Consider the following 14,462-nt stretch of genomic DNA (forward strand, 5'->3'; position numbering starts at 1 on the left):
TATGCTAGGAGACAATCCATAACGAATTCGTAGGCAATTCATCAGGCGGACGTATGAGAACGGATCCTTAAGGATTTGACAGGAAATAGTGAAGCACACACATTTCCTGACAGCTTTGCCTAAGCCTGTGGGTCACATGAGCATCGTGAAAGATCACAAAAAAAAAAAAAAGAAACGTGGTCAGAAAGGCATTGTAATGCTCTTTTGTTACACTTAATGTCAGCACAGCTGCTGTCTTTGCATGCATCAGTGTCCCAGCAAGAACAAACAGATTAAATATACAGGACAGGACCGAGGATGTGATTATTGTCCCTTGAGGGAATCATTTCATGTCAATATACAAAATGGTCCGAAATTCAATATGGTGCTGCATTGCTCCAGGCAGGAAAATGGATGGCTCTAAAAGGAGCTTTTGGTATTTTTCAGATGTATCCATGTCAAAAGAGATTAAGCGTGGGCAACATTGCAACTTTTTATTTGGCTTTGAATACCTTATAAAGCATATGTGGATTCAGAGTGCAACGTTTTCGGCCTAAGCTTTTGATAGACAGACTTCATTTGTATTTCTGCGGCAACTCACGCTCAAAGCTGCTAAGAGTAGAATTTTCCCCCAAACAGATAGCCCTTGAGGATTAGTCCTCATAATCTGTGGTTCACTGATCCTCGAAATCATACTGTCTGGGTGCTCAGAAATCATCTTACAGTGACAGTAGATGGTATGCAAGTGGTTTTATGATTGCAGCTGCATGCGGGCACGTACAGTAGCAACAAATGACAACATGACAATCGTTTAACAGGAGCAAGGGTTGGCGATGAGGAAGGGAGTGGTGGTTGGATTAGGCCATAGGTGGCAACAAATTGCAACATTCTGATTCAAATGAACAGGAACAATATCTGGCTTCTGCAAAGCTTGCTGGTGGTCTGAACATTTGAATCAGGTGTGTTGCAACAGGGAGAGATAGAAAACGTGCAGGATGGCGGCCCTCCAGGACCGGCGTTTGACACCTATGGACTAGGCCAAGGAAGATTTTTATAAACGCGATTCTGATGTGTAGATTACCGGTAGTTAGTTCCGCCTCACTGCCGCTTCCACACAGTCACATTACAGTGATGCTCTGTCATCATAATTTTACCATCTATCTACTGTAAATAAGTGTTGATACTACTGTATTGGGCTACACTCCACAGGAAATACAGAGTATCAAATATGTCATTGCTATGCGCGTCATCCAAAGGTGCCTGGAGCAGCTGTTTGAAGTTTTCATACTCGGCCATGTCCTGGTATCCAAATATGCAATGACATATTTGATACTCTTCGGAAGCATTAAAGAGGAAGTCAGCCCCCAAATTTTCTTTACAATAATAAGATCAGTCGTCCCACCCTCAGTTGTTTTTCTCAAACTCTTCTCTTAGTCGAAATGTGACAAATGAGTGAATTACTGTTTCCAAGTGTTGTTGAGAAAGGGGGCTTTGCCATAGTCAGCTGCCTAAGGTGAAAATGCACTTTGTTTTGGGGGCAGACAATCCTCCATCATGCATCTCTAGTTGATTCAAAATGTTGCTGCTCGGCTCTTGACTGGTAGGTACTTCTGAGATGGAGCACATAACTCCTACTCTGGCATGCCTTCACTGGCTCCATGTACATTTGAAGAGTTCTTTTTAAGATTCGATTATTTGTTTTCCACCATGCCTCTCTGAGCTCCTCCACCCACTACACACCTCAAGTCTGCGAAACAGACGTGATTAGAGGTACTGAGGACTAAGCGAAGGCTCAGAGGGGATTGATATTTTTCCGCCGCCGGTCCCTCTTTTTGGAGTGATCTTCTATGAAACATCCGGCGTGCCGCCTCGCTGCCTATCTTTAAAACTCATTTAAAATTTTGTTTTTATTCGCTGGCTTTTGACTCAGCATGATACTTGGGACTATTTTTATGCTTTTTTTCTGTCATTTTTATTTGATTGTTTTATGATTTATTTTTGCTTCATGTACAGTAGCGGTACTTTGTATACAGTGGTTGTTTTAAAGTGCCCTATAAATAAATACAGTTGAGTATAGGTTGATCATGATTTGCAAATCATTCTATTCTGTTTTTATTCACATTTAACACAATGCCCCAACTTTGTTGGAATTGGATTTGCATGTATATATATTACTTTTTTGTTTGACCTAACCATTTACAGTGTTCAAATGGATCATGACCTACTGTTCATGAGACACATTAAACCTAATTTACGTAACATGTAGGCAACAAGCCTTTAGCTGGGTCACATTAATGACCCGACACATCCTAATTCATTTGGTTTCCTCTAACTAAATTAAAAAGTTTGATTACAAAGATATCTGCACACCAACCAGATACAAAATACCAGATGGTAATCAAGACAGCCTGATCTATCAAATTAAGTTCCAAATCAATTCAAATGTTTTTCCCTCCAAAACACGATGTGACAAACTTCAATTCCTTGTAACAATAATCTGCCCTGATGGAAATAAGTGCAAGCAGTCTGGTCAATGTTTAAGAGACACAGTTACATGTACATTCATTACAATTTATTTAGGGCATTAATTAAATTTTCTACACTTCATTTCTTTAGTTCCAGACAAAGCAAACGTATTTGCATTAAGCATCGCTTAGTAATGTCAAACATACTGTATAACAGAAAGGGAGATTTTGCTATTTGCACACCGAAAAGGTGACAGGAGTGGAGACAAGGAAAAAAATAAAGGCAAGAACATTTGGAGGCAGACACTCGGTGGATGCTGACAGCTGAACTGGAATGTCGAGTCAATTCCTTGTGTTCTCCCCAATGGTAAAGTGGGATGTTGACAGGTCTACGCAGAGCTGGTCACAGCCAGTTTTTTCAAGTGGTCCATGAAGACCTGCAGGCTGACGTCATCAGTCAGGATTGGTGCTCCAGTCTCCTGTAGTTGCACACCAAACAAAGATGATGAAAACAGTGATGAGCGTAAACCCCCACCCCACTGACTCATTCAGACTATCCAATCTCATTTATGACTCTAATCCTTGAATCACTTTAATTGAACTAAGTGCATTTGTCACTAAGATTAGTTTATGCAAGTGCTCTTGACAATCTCAATCTAAGGCTTCCAGAGCCAAACTTCCATATCAGGCGGATCTTTCTTGATTTGGCAAATTGGAGAATAATTCTATTTTCATTTTAGCCCTAGTCTCCATTTGGGATAAGAGGCTGGGTAATCCACGATCCTGCACTTGTTGACAGGTTTGGTTTGAAGTCTCTCTGGCTAGAGATGCTTCTGTATCTTAAAGTCTTTCATTTGAGGAGGGGTAGTATCATTCAGAAAACAGTTAACCAGTTGAAAGCTCTCACATTATTTTGACAATTCCTCTCACTGGAGTAATCATCCATTCTTTTAACAATGACTGTACTCGAACATCTATTTGGCTTCATTGATTTTTTTGTCCACCATGGGGGAGCTTTGGAACCATGGGTTCAAGTTCCACTTCGGACCAGTGCCTCTCCAAAAATTAGTTGGAGCGATGCTAGCCTAACTTGTGACTACAGTCGGGGTGGCCTTGATCACGGCTCAGTTGCAGCACAGTGTCCCTTTCATACTGACATCTCTCCTCACATGTGTGCACAAGCAGACACGTGTGTGTGTGTGTGTGTGTCACATCTGGATTTCAGTGTGGTGTGTTTTTGTTGTTGTTATTAATAGACATGGCTTTGGCCTGAGCATTAAAACTGCAAATAATAGCAAAAGGGCAGTTTTTCAGTAAATGTGTTCCCAAAACGATCTGCTAATAGGATAATTTATGCAATGCCAAACCACAGATGAGTGTTTTTAGAGCAATAAAAAAAGTCAAAAAGGATACCTGTCCCCAAGCGTAGAGGTTGTTGTGGGTCTGGGAAGGGTTGACCTTTGAGAGCAGGAAGCGGGCCTGCGAACCTCCATGCTCTGTATCGACATAGCGAGGCATGGGAAAACGCGTCTGTAGAATCTCCTGCGCGTCATCCAAAGGTGCCTGGAGCAGCTGTTTGAAGTTTTCATACTCGGCCATGTCCTGGTATCCTGCTTTTCGCCACTGGGCTATGGTCTGGGAACAAAACGGCAATGAAAACAGATGTTCGGCAACCTTTAATGGAATCACCTATCCAAAATCAAGGTGTCTAAACCAGCGAAACTTTCAAACTAGCCAAAACTAATTAAACACAACAAGGTTCCCACTCTTTTCTTGAAATGTTTTTGCAGGACTTTCCCAAGACTTTTTCATCTGCTACAGTATGAGTCAAGTTATCACAACATACAATAATACATAATTCAAGCCCCAAGCTTTGGATAAGTGTTACTTTCTGCAATTGTATCCGACATTTTTTTACTTTTACCAAATCAGCAAAATAAATAAATAAATAAACAAATAGATAAATGAATGAATGAATGAAAAAAAATTCTCAAAGCTGCAATTCGATTCTCATCATTGACCCCAAAAGAACTGCTAATTCGCAAATGTCCCAACACAAAAATAAGCTAATTTGAAGGTAGCCATTGAAATTACTTTTCATTTCTAAGTAAATCCAGATAATGGAATTAAGCTGATTGACTAATGAGCTGGTTTAAGAGAGGCCAAAGCCTATGCTCGCACATAGAGCAGAGATGAGGCAGAAAAGCGTGACGGCTTGCGTTTTTCTTTTTTTAATTATTTTGTCCATTAGAATAAATTCAAGCAGAAAAACACATTTCAATGTATTATCGTCAATGTTTTACGTGTTCTGTCGTATGATCTTTATTTTATGTTAAATGTTCTGATGTAGTGGATTGTATTCTTCCGATTACCTCTCCATGGTAGATAACAAGCTGAAAGAAGGTGTCCATCAGCAAGATTCGATCTGGAAGGATGCTGCTGCTGTCCAGGAGTACAGGCTGAGGGAGGAGAAGAATCGCTGATGTCTTTTTGTTTTTAATGTTCACATTTACATATCACAAATCTCCACATCTCACAAGGATCAAGAGTCTAAAACGTGTAAGGCTGACCTCTGGTGGGCCATGAAAGGAGTACGAGTAAAGGATGGGCTGGATCATGATGAGTGACTGTGTCAGGTCCTGCCTGACAAAGTGGTGCCTGTAATAAGAGGACTCATCTGGACTGTTGTTGAACACTTGCAGGAAGGGCGACCGCCGCAGGTGGAACATAAACTGCAAGTCAGAAACAAGACATCATTAAAATGAGTGTCCCATTCATGGACATGTAGACATTACATTTCAAATCCAATAAATAGCTTTATCAAACATTCTGGCGGTGTTTGTTTTAATATTATTTATTCTCTATTTACTTACATGACAGTGCATTCAATCAATCACCTCAATAAATACTCATCTGACAAGCAAACATAGCTTTGTAAGGGAGAAAGTATTGATTGCATTTGATTGTGCAGTTGGCCCTAAGACCATTCGGTATGTCAATTAAATTCCTTACATTAATCTTGTTTTTCTTTTTTTAAGAATCACTCGCAGATGTGTGTAATGTACCTGAGGGTAAAGTGACAGGGACTCGGACAGCTTGAAGGACGTCGGATCATCTTTATTGAATTGACCAAACTTTTGGCACTGCAACACGTGAAAGCATACATGGGGAAAAATAGAACCATAGAGTACATTTTTCTCATTTCAGATTAATTGTGCAGTGTTCTTCACATTCTGCGATGAGTCACTCACCAGGCGAATTAACTGCCTGTCGAGCCAGCGCAACACATCGGGCCCCTCCTCCGACTCTGCTCGGAAGACGCCCAGGCGAGCCATGAGCACAGCGGCTGCTTCTTGATCAAATGATGACTCAATGTGCTGAATTTGGGACTGTGCATCTGCCCAGCTTGGGTGGGGACACATATGACAAGGAGACACTGTGGGTACAGTTAAACACAGGTGTGGTGCAGGTGGGGCCTGTCACAATAACATATTTTAATGATGATTAGGGTTGGGCCAGTCACAATAACATTTTAATGATGATACATGTTCCTAGAAACTATCACAATAAATGACAGAATCGTTGATCATGTTTTTAAATGATATTAGAGCATCATATTTGAAGTATGTTCTTTTTAAGAGCAACTAACTTTAAGTTGCAAGAATATTGATTGGTGGCAGTGAAACGCAGAACAGAGTGATATCTCCAACAGAATGTCCTCTTTTTGCCCATGTACAAGGCTAGAATGTCTGTAATATTCCCTCTGAATTTCCATGCGAGTATTCACACAAACTCCCTGAGCGTTCTTTGAACCACGGCGAGCAACAGATATGCACACGGTGGTCAAACTAATATCATACCTGAGACCATAACACATGATGTGATATACTGTAGGTACTGAATGTGACAAAAAAAAAGTTAAGCCGCCTGTATTTTAATCGCTTTATAAGAAGAGGATACGAAAAACACAAAATGCGCAAAAAGCTCTGGTTTGATTTTTTTTTTAATGCACTGCATACATTTCCTGTGTGCTGAGGTGAAAGCAGTACGCAATTGGAAAATTGAATGGCTGACTGAGAATTGAAAACATACGTTTTTGTTTTTTTCACGATTTTTGCAGACAGGCCAAGTACACCTGCATAAGATTTTCTGTTGCATCAATAATAAAAAAGGGTTCTTACTTCCTGGCAATTGTGGTGACACGTATCCTCCTCTGAGTGTTGGAATGCTGGTATTGGGTTACAAACTGGACTGCCCCCCGGCCACCCTGTGGGATTGGTGCATTGTGCTGCATATAGCGAGACAGCACATAACTATAAATTCGCCACAAGACTACAGCCGTACCTCTTTTCAACGTACCCCATTTACGTTTCCCCCCTTGTTACATTCACAATTCAAAGTCCAGATTTCACATAACTCATTTTTCATTTGCCAATTTTGCGAACAACGAACACCTTTATTAGGTAAGCCTCCTTATCGGCCATTTTAGTGGAAATGGTTACAATAAACTACCGTTATAACGTACAGATTTGTTATGTCCCTTGAGGTACGTTGTAGTGAGGTTCGACTGTACTGTATTAACTAATGTTATGTTTACTCAGTCAAAAGAAATGAATATTCCTGAGCTTGAGGCCCAAGCAAATATGCTTTACCTGATTCACCACTTCAAAATAAATGCCCAAAGTGGTGGAAGGACTAAGACTGCACACTTTCCACTGGCTTGTGCCACCAACGCCCATCTCCTACACAAAACAGTGAATTGTGAAGAGTGACAGCGAGCCCCCAAATAACATCAATAGAATACAATGACTTACATTCTCGGATACGCAGGAGCCCTTTGAGTTGAGCGATACGCAAGGTCCAATGGCCCCGCAAACCTTCAGTTCTCGTGAAGTCTGCACAGACACAATGACACATTTGTAAAGCTTTGGAATACACAATCATGGAAACGTGACCACTGATCAAAACGTCAACATTATTCACTTCAATATTGCGTGCAGAAATAGACTCAGTTGAGAATTGTGAGCACAAAATCACTTGTTTACCTTGACCTCCATGATGCCTCCAAAGGCCATGCGGAAGTCGCCGTTATAATCTTTGTTGAAAACTCTCTGGAAAGTTTGCTTGAACAACGAGGTATTGAAGGAGTCTCCCATGACTATGTGTCCCCTGAGAGTAGAGCAGAGACCATTCTCATCTTTTCATTACTTGCAGCTTGCATTTTAAGGACCCAGACTAATAGTACTGAATGTGTAATGCAGACTAGGAATGCACATTGTTTGGTTAAAGTGTTTACGTTTCAGTCATTCATACAAAAAAAAAGCACATATTGTCCATCTTCTGTTCTGTACACTACCTTGCTAAACGAGAATAGATCGCAAAAGTAGGAAGAGTGGAATACCTGTCTGTTTGCATAGTATTATGTACGTAACACTCAAATAAACAATCCCGCAGCCATCAAATGTTTGGCTGTCATTTGCTGACGTACCCAGTGAGATTAGATAAACATTTCATTTCCAGCAGCCCAGTCTGGTCCAAAGCACAGGCGTAGATGTCAATACTGTGGCCGTTTACTGCTGATCTGTTGGCTAAGGCTTCATAGTACTGCATTTAAAAAAGAATATGAAGACAGTGGGGATATTATTTATTGTATCATGTTGAGTCCAAAAAGAGCTTATCATTGAACACCGTTAGCCATGTTTTGACTCACCTTTGTAGCCTTCTTCAAGTGGCGAGCGTTATCCTTCTGAATGTCATGCCAGGAGCGGATGGGGGTTTTCAGCTCGTCTCCCACCACCATTCCGGGGCCCTGAGTGGGGGGCCCACCGATGAAGAGCATGACGCGAGCACCAGTGTTGGGGAATGTGCCCTAAGAGATTGTTACCACATAAATTCAAACGTCAAATGCAATAATCACATTTAATTAAACAGCGAACATGAGCATTGAACACGACAGCTGCGACATTTAATCACTCAATCTATAAGCAAATTCATAGAGAATTATTTTAACTGAGTAATTATGTCCAGACCTTGTTTCATTTTAAAAGATCGCACAAATCCTTGAAATTTCAGCGCCTTAACAAGACATTTGCAAACATCAGATTTTACTTTGGAAAACAACGGACAGCAATTTTGTCTATTTTCTGACATGTTACAGCACAAATCAGTCATTTAATCATACAAATCGATCTATATTTTCTGCACTGTCAATTTGAAAAATGCTGTTTTTAAAATCTGTTGATTGACAAAATAATTGAGATTTATGGATTATTTAAGTTTTTTTTTTTTTGCCTAGTGAACACTTACAATTTTATTCGTGACATTGTTTTGTATTCCAGTATTATTTATACAATGCAGCGCAAGAGATGTTCACAGATTTTCAAGTTTTTCATTAGAACAGGCATGTTGAGAGAAGGGATTCTTGTTGATGCCAATGTGAATGATGTTGAAAGCAAGGTCTTCCAGGAAACCAGCTTCAGCATAAACAGCCCCTAGGAATATGCGAAGATTCAGAAACATGCACTTGCATGTTTAGTTTAGGTTATGTCAGAATAAATATAAGAAGAACTCATCGTAGAGAACAATATTTTGTTGTCGTTGCTGCCTCACAAGTGTCAAGCTGGCATGCCTCCGGACAAACAATCCAGTGTGAAGTCGTGGCCGAAACCTAAATTTAATCTAATCAGGCCTCTTTGCTTGGCTAAAGGGGAGCGGTCGGTTGCACTTGCATTACATAATCGTACAGATTAGAGGATAATGACGGGTAAGGGGAAAAGACAGAAGGCAAACATAACTGGCCTTTGAGCTAGAGAATTACATGTACTGTTTCTGCACAAGATAAAGATTCTGCAGAGAGTTCATCACTGAACAGCAGCACGTGGAGGAATCAACAGAAAGAGGCTGAAGTTCAGTGCACACGGCGCTTCCTTAAAAATGACTGCTTACACAGTGAGATCCCAAAAAGAAAAGGCTTTCATTTTGCAGATGAAATATGATCACATTCTAGTTCACCTTCGTTAAAAATAAGGCACTTTATCGTCTAGTAAAGGTTTGTGCACACAAAATGACTGTCAACGTTCCCTTGCACTGCATTTACATAACACAATGACATTCAAACATTTTTTTAAAGATGAGCCAAATATTTTTTTCTCATTTTTATGACATTCTAATAAATTGGGTACGGACAGTAAATGCATCATGAAACTTTTCTCTTCCATAATGGGTCAATTTCTTCTTTAATATTGATATGATATTCACTTTGTAGCTTTGGTAATCAGGGTACAATACCTCCAGCAGACCAACAGCAACAGACAGCGCAACACCAGTTGATCGGAGAGGCCTTTTACCCTGGGGAACAGGCCAGGGGTCTCTCTGGAGCTCCCCCAGTAAATCGGTCAGATTCATATCAACTTTGTGCACAGGCTGAAGGAACCTGAATATCAAGGATGAGACAATTGCCATTTTAAATAGTGGGACTTTTAGAAACAGTTTCAATTCACTAAGGGAAAGCAGCAAATGGGGTGTCGCTACTCCTTCATACCTGCAAGAGGCTGCAGCATCTTGAGGTGCAGGAGGGCGCCCTGGCTGTCCTGCTACAGAAGGCTTTGTTAAACCCAACATCTCCTGAAAAAATGAAGAGATTTTGTTGAGTGGCATTTTTGACATTTTGTACTATCGGTGTATTCAGCAGTACATACAACGAATGATGGCACCAAAGTCTGCTTCAAGGCAAGTGTGAGCCGCAGGCGTATTTATTTTGACTTAAGTTGTAGGGGAAACAGCCCTCTGGAGTTAAACAAAATCGAAGTGTGCAAACCGCTGTCGGACTTGGTATCAGGAATTCTTCTGAGTCTCACCTTAGCAAGCATCTCTCGGTCTGTTTTCCATGTACTCCAGCTTTGTTTTTGTTTTAATGTCAATAGTTACAGTGAGAATCCTCATTCATCATCGTCTTACGTCACCCACCTGAATCTGTTTGGAGGTGAGATCCTTGGTGCCCCTGAATACGTAGCTCTTGGAGATCAACTCGCAACTAAGCTCATGAACCTGGACCATTCGTCCGAAAGTGATGAGGCCCACTAAAGCATTGGGAGGCAGAAGACTGAGGGACATCTGAAGGGACTCCTTCAAAGCCTGGAGGTCTTCTTCTTCCAAGCACGTGTCTACTACATAAAGGAAGATCAGTGGAGCTGAGGGTCCGCGCTGTAAAAAGGAGAAAATTGCACATGATTCAGTGTTGTTTCAGAATGTGTGGTATGCTAATGTCCAAAATAGAATGTTCATGGGTCACATTGTACTATCCCTCGGTCCATGCATGAGATGCTGTCACAGTAACAAAGTGTGTTGCCTGTACCTGTACTATGTACTCAATGGTGGAAAACTGCGGCATGAGTTCAGCTGGTTGGTTCACTTCTGATATTCCCGTATAGGAAGGAGGGAACTGCAAACATACAGAGATGCACATAGGCAAAATAAGTAGCTACGTATGCTTCAAAACATCCTGCGATCATCAGTACTTACAGGGTTTCTCTGGAAGCAGAAGTTACAGGCCCAAATCTTTGCTCTGAAGTCAACTTGACTGTTAAAAAATGGATAAAAAAAACAAACAGGTTTGTTATGCATCTAAACACAGAAAGAATAATGTGCTATACTTTCTATGGCCAAATTGGATTTCGGCCGTGGTTTCTGTTAGTTAATGATGAGTAAATATACGACATATAACGGAGTGAACATGAAATACTAGATGTCTTTTTCTACTGTGCCCCAGACAGCACTCTGGAACAAAAATATAATGATTAGGAACAAGAGCAATAATCAAAACCAGGAATCACCGAATAGTTTAGCATGCCACATCCACTCTGCAAAATACAACACTCCACCCATTGACAACAGGCTACCATATTTCATCTATGCCGCATGTCATACAAAAAGCATATTTGAGAATAAACATGACCTTGACCTTGATATATTTCAGGTGAAAAAGCTAACAAACGGAATTGTTTTGATCATTTGTAAATAAATAATGTACCTTAATATTTATTCACTTACTGGTAAGTCAAATTCAAATTGCAAGATTCTAAATTCAACGAAAATGTTTGAAGAATCTAAACTTATACTGCCTATTTTCTTTTGCTTCATGAGGCTTTTTGTGACACTCCCAAAAACAAACAAAAAAACTCAAGCTGCTGTCATGCATGATGTATTTCGGGAAAGCGTGATATGCTTTTGGTTTGTTTTGTGACATTTATTCCAAACGAAGAACCCAGTTTCAAAAAATAAGAGTTTAACCAGCGAACACAATATTCATGTACAGTAGATATGATATTACATTTATAAAAATCTCACATCAGTATCATGCCAGAATTTTCTCTTAACTCTTAATATTAACAATGGAAATGTTTTTAATTACACCTTGTTGGCCAATCACAAAAGGTCAGCAAAAAACTAAAACTACAATTGTTAGTAAACACTTTGTGCAGGTGTAACTTACCACAGCGGATTGAGCACTGCCTTGCAGTTGGCTCGGCTGCACATGACAGGCTCATATTGGACTGGGGGCAGGTCGGGCCTTTCCTTGAGTGGTGTGAAGAGACACGAGACAGGCACCACAAGCCTGGTCGCTTCTAGTCGGCTGGAGGGCCAAAGGTTCCAACTGAATCTCACGCCATCCCTGTCCTCATTCTGTTGGATGAATTCCTGGTAGGTGGCCATCAGCAAGCTTCAGCAGCGTAGAGGGTCAACAGAGGACAATATGAAGATGACACTCACACAAAACCTGCTTCTAGTTTTATCTAGTCTAAAACAAACAGTAGCAGTGTTTGAATTACATTTCAATGTCTAATTTGAAAATATGACGCACAAATGCACCCCAGAGAAACCTGATCAACGAGTTATGGTGAGTGTGTGAGACATTTTACTAATGTTTTACTCCACCTTTGTTTGTGTGTGTTAATGACATTTGGCTATGCCTTCAGCAAGGAAATTATTATCCTTCTGCTGTAACAGGACACTAATTGCTAGTAGAGGACACACTGTTCGCATGTCCAAATGTGGAGCGGAAAAAATACGCAACTCAAGAAAATTATGTTTGGGTTCTCACGACTTGTGGTCTTAACTTGTTACTTAATTTATGACCACGATTTTTCTAGGGTTGGCACATTTGAATAAAGCCATCATTTAAAAAAAATGTGTTTGCTCACAAAGGACTCAGATGTCAGCATTTAATTTTCCTCGCAATAGTAGCCCATCAATTTCTGTGGATTTATTGCTACATCGGCATTGCCTCATTACATTGCCGAGATGTGATCGAACAAGTTGAAGGACGAAGAATTGAAATTCAAATGTCGGTATTAGTACATGACATACAATTAGGCAAGACTTTTTCAGTCTTTAAATTACTCATGGACGAAACCGTCTGAAAAAAAAAATCAAAATAACCTAAACGATCAGAGGTATACTATACTGCAAACGTAATGCTCTTGAGCGTTGAGCATAACAAAAAAATCTTTCAGATTTGAAGCCTTGACACATAGAAAATGTTGGGCAAGGAAAGGGTTTTGCCATCCTAAAGTACTCTACACCATCAACGTCCCATACAGTACACGAGACCAAACACTTCGTGTTACACTTCGAATACAAAAGGTAACAAAAGCCTTATCGTGAACGATATATACTTAAAATTAGTACAATAAAAGAAAACAAAACGTTTTCTATCCGTGGTTTGCTAACACAACCTGTAACCGAATGCAGGTAGTCCGGTATGCTACACCGCTAACGGAATTTATTTAGCATTAGCCCATCTTCTGACAACCCCTCCAATCTGCTATACATTGTCTCGTGGATGAAATCATCTTACCTTTAATACTAGAGTGACGTCCGTATCAGCGTTTATTCTATTAAAACAAATGTAACATTTGGACCTCAAAAACATAAGATAGACAAGCAACAGAACACAGAGGAGACCGCGAATGTTCACGACGAGCCGGCTTGTGCTCTCTGTAAAGTGACGTGTAACTCCAAGTTTCGACAGTTCCAATTGGTTTCGATATCAATGACGCAAAACGGGCGTATCCGCACGCATTCGGAACAGGAAGTTGCCCTCCACACAACGCGAGTGATGGTGCATTCCAGCTCTTGTCAGAAGTCGGAATTTCTAATTTAGTCAGGAAATAATATTTACAAACTCTGACTCTAGCTTCCAGGATCAATCGAAAGTAAAACTCTTTTGCATGTTTTATTAAATTATTGTAATACATGCAATTGAAATTTGACCATTATCAGGGTCTTGACACTTTACCTTTAAAAATACGTTGTATGGTTGTTATGTAATCATATACTGTATCTGATTCGGGATACATGCATGTCATTACTGTATACATTAGATAAATGTCTACTCATGTCCCAGAAGTGAACTAGCAGCAGCATATTGGTCAGAAGCATAAAATTAGCAAAATGTTTCAATTAAAGTTGATTATTTATTTAAGTCTATTGTATAAGCAGCTCTGTTTATTGTTGCACGTTGTCATAATTTTTTTCGATACAATTATTTTTGATCGTTGTTGTTGCAGTTTTTGGAAAATTGCGTATAAACCAGATCTTTTGTTACTTTTAATAGACCTAGTTATTCAGTACCTCATTTATTGTACTCTCACTTGATTAAAAGCAAAGGCATATCACGGGGTAAAGGCATATCACGCTAACAGAATAATAGAATAATGTAAAGACATGCACGGCAGGCTGAATGAACACTCTAAATAGTCCTTAGGTGTGAATACAGTATGAGCGTGGATGGTTGTTCGCCTGTGTGTGCCCTGCGATTGGCTGGCAACCAGTTCAGGGTGTCCTCCGCCTACTGCCCGAAGACAGCTGAGATAGGCTCCAGCACCCCCCACGACCCTTGTGAGGATAAAGTATATCGCAAAATGGATGGATGTAAATAACACTGCCAGAGGAGTTGGGATGTGAGCGACAAACTATGGGCAGGACTAGAGGGCGCCAAATTATTCTTATTATTTTGCG

General features: G+C 40.3%; 1 protein-coding gene across 3 annotated transcripts; it reads right to left on the reverse strand.

The window, feature by feature from the left end:
- Positions 1-2,529: 2,529 nt before the first annotated feature.
- Positions 2,530-13,445, reverse strand: sec23b (SEC23 homolog B, coat complex II component). 3 transcript variants are annotated; one of them, XM_086120311.1, is made up of 19 exons: positions 13,300-13,445; positions 11,935-12,162; positions 10,965-11,022; positions 10,798-10,884; positions 10,410-10,646; positions 9,985-10,067; positions 9,732-9,876; positions 8,155-8,313; positions 7,933-8,048; positions 7,490-7,613; positions 7,259-7,339; positions 7,097-7,186; positions 6,626-6,711; positions 5,696-5,849; positions 5,510-5,587; positions 5,015-5,176; positions 4,817-4,903; positions 3,858-4,079; positions 2,530-2,923 (listed from the first exon to the last, which is right to left on the reverse strand). In XM_086120311.1, the coding sequence occupies exons 2-19, from the start codon at positions 12,153-12,155 to the stop codon at positions 2,834-2,836; spliced, it is 2,280 nt and encodes a 759-aa protein (XP_085976437.1). In that variant the 5' UTR covers positions 12,156-12,162; positions 13,300-13,445; the 3' UTR covers positions 2,530-2,833. The 3 variants fall into 3 exon arrangements, with proteins under 3 accessions (XP_085976437.1, XP_085976436.1, XP_085976435.1); XM_086120310.1 differs by having other exon boundaries at positions 6,626-6,732; XM_086120309.1 differs by having other exon boundaries at positions 6,626-6,732; positions 9,732-10,067.
- Between the last annotated feature and the right edge of the window lie 1,017 nt (positions 13,446-14,462).

Source organism: Hippocampus guttulatus, chromosome 9 (genome assembly GCF_054856545.1).
Source record: "Hippocampus guttulatus isolate MCC_2025c chromosome 9, RoL_Hgut_1.0, whole genome shotgun sequence".
NCBI lineage: Eukaryota > Metazoa > Chordata > Actinopteri > Syngnathiformes > Syngnathidae > Hippocampus > Hippocampus guttulatus.

Bases quoted from the DNA above. Each gene is read 5' to 3' on its own strand.
- sec23b (XM_086120309.1), bottom strand. From the start codon at position 12,155: ATGGCCACCTACCAGGAATTCATCCAACAGAATGAGGACAGGGATGGC. The intron at 6,733-7,096 runs GTAAAGCATATT...CGCTATATGCAG, and splicing joins ATTTTGAAGTGGTGAATCAG to CACAATGCACCAATCCCACA. The intron at 5,177-5,509 runs GTACATTACACA...TCTGACTTGCAG, and splicing joins CCCTGTCACTTTACCCTCAG to TTTATGTTCCACCTGCGGCG.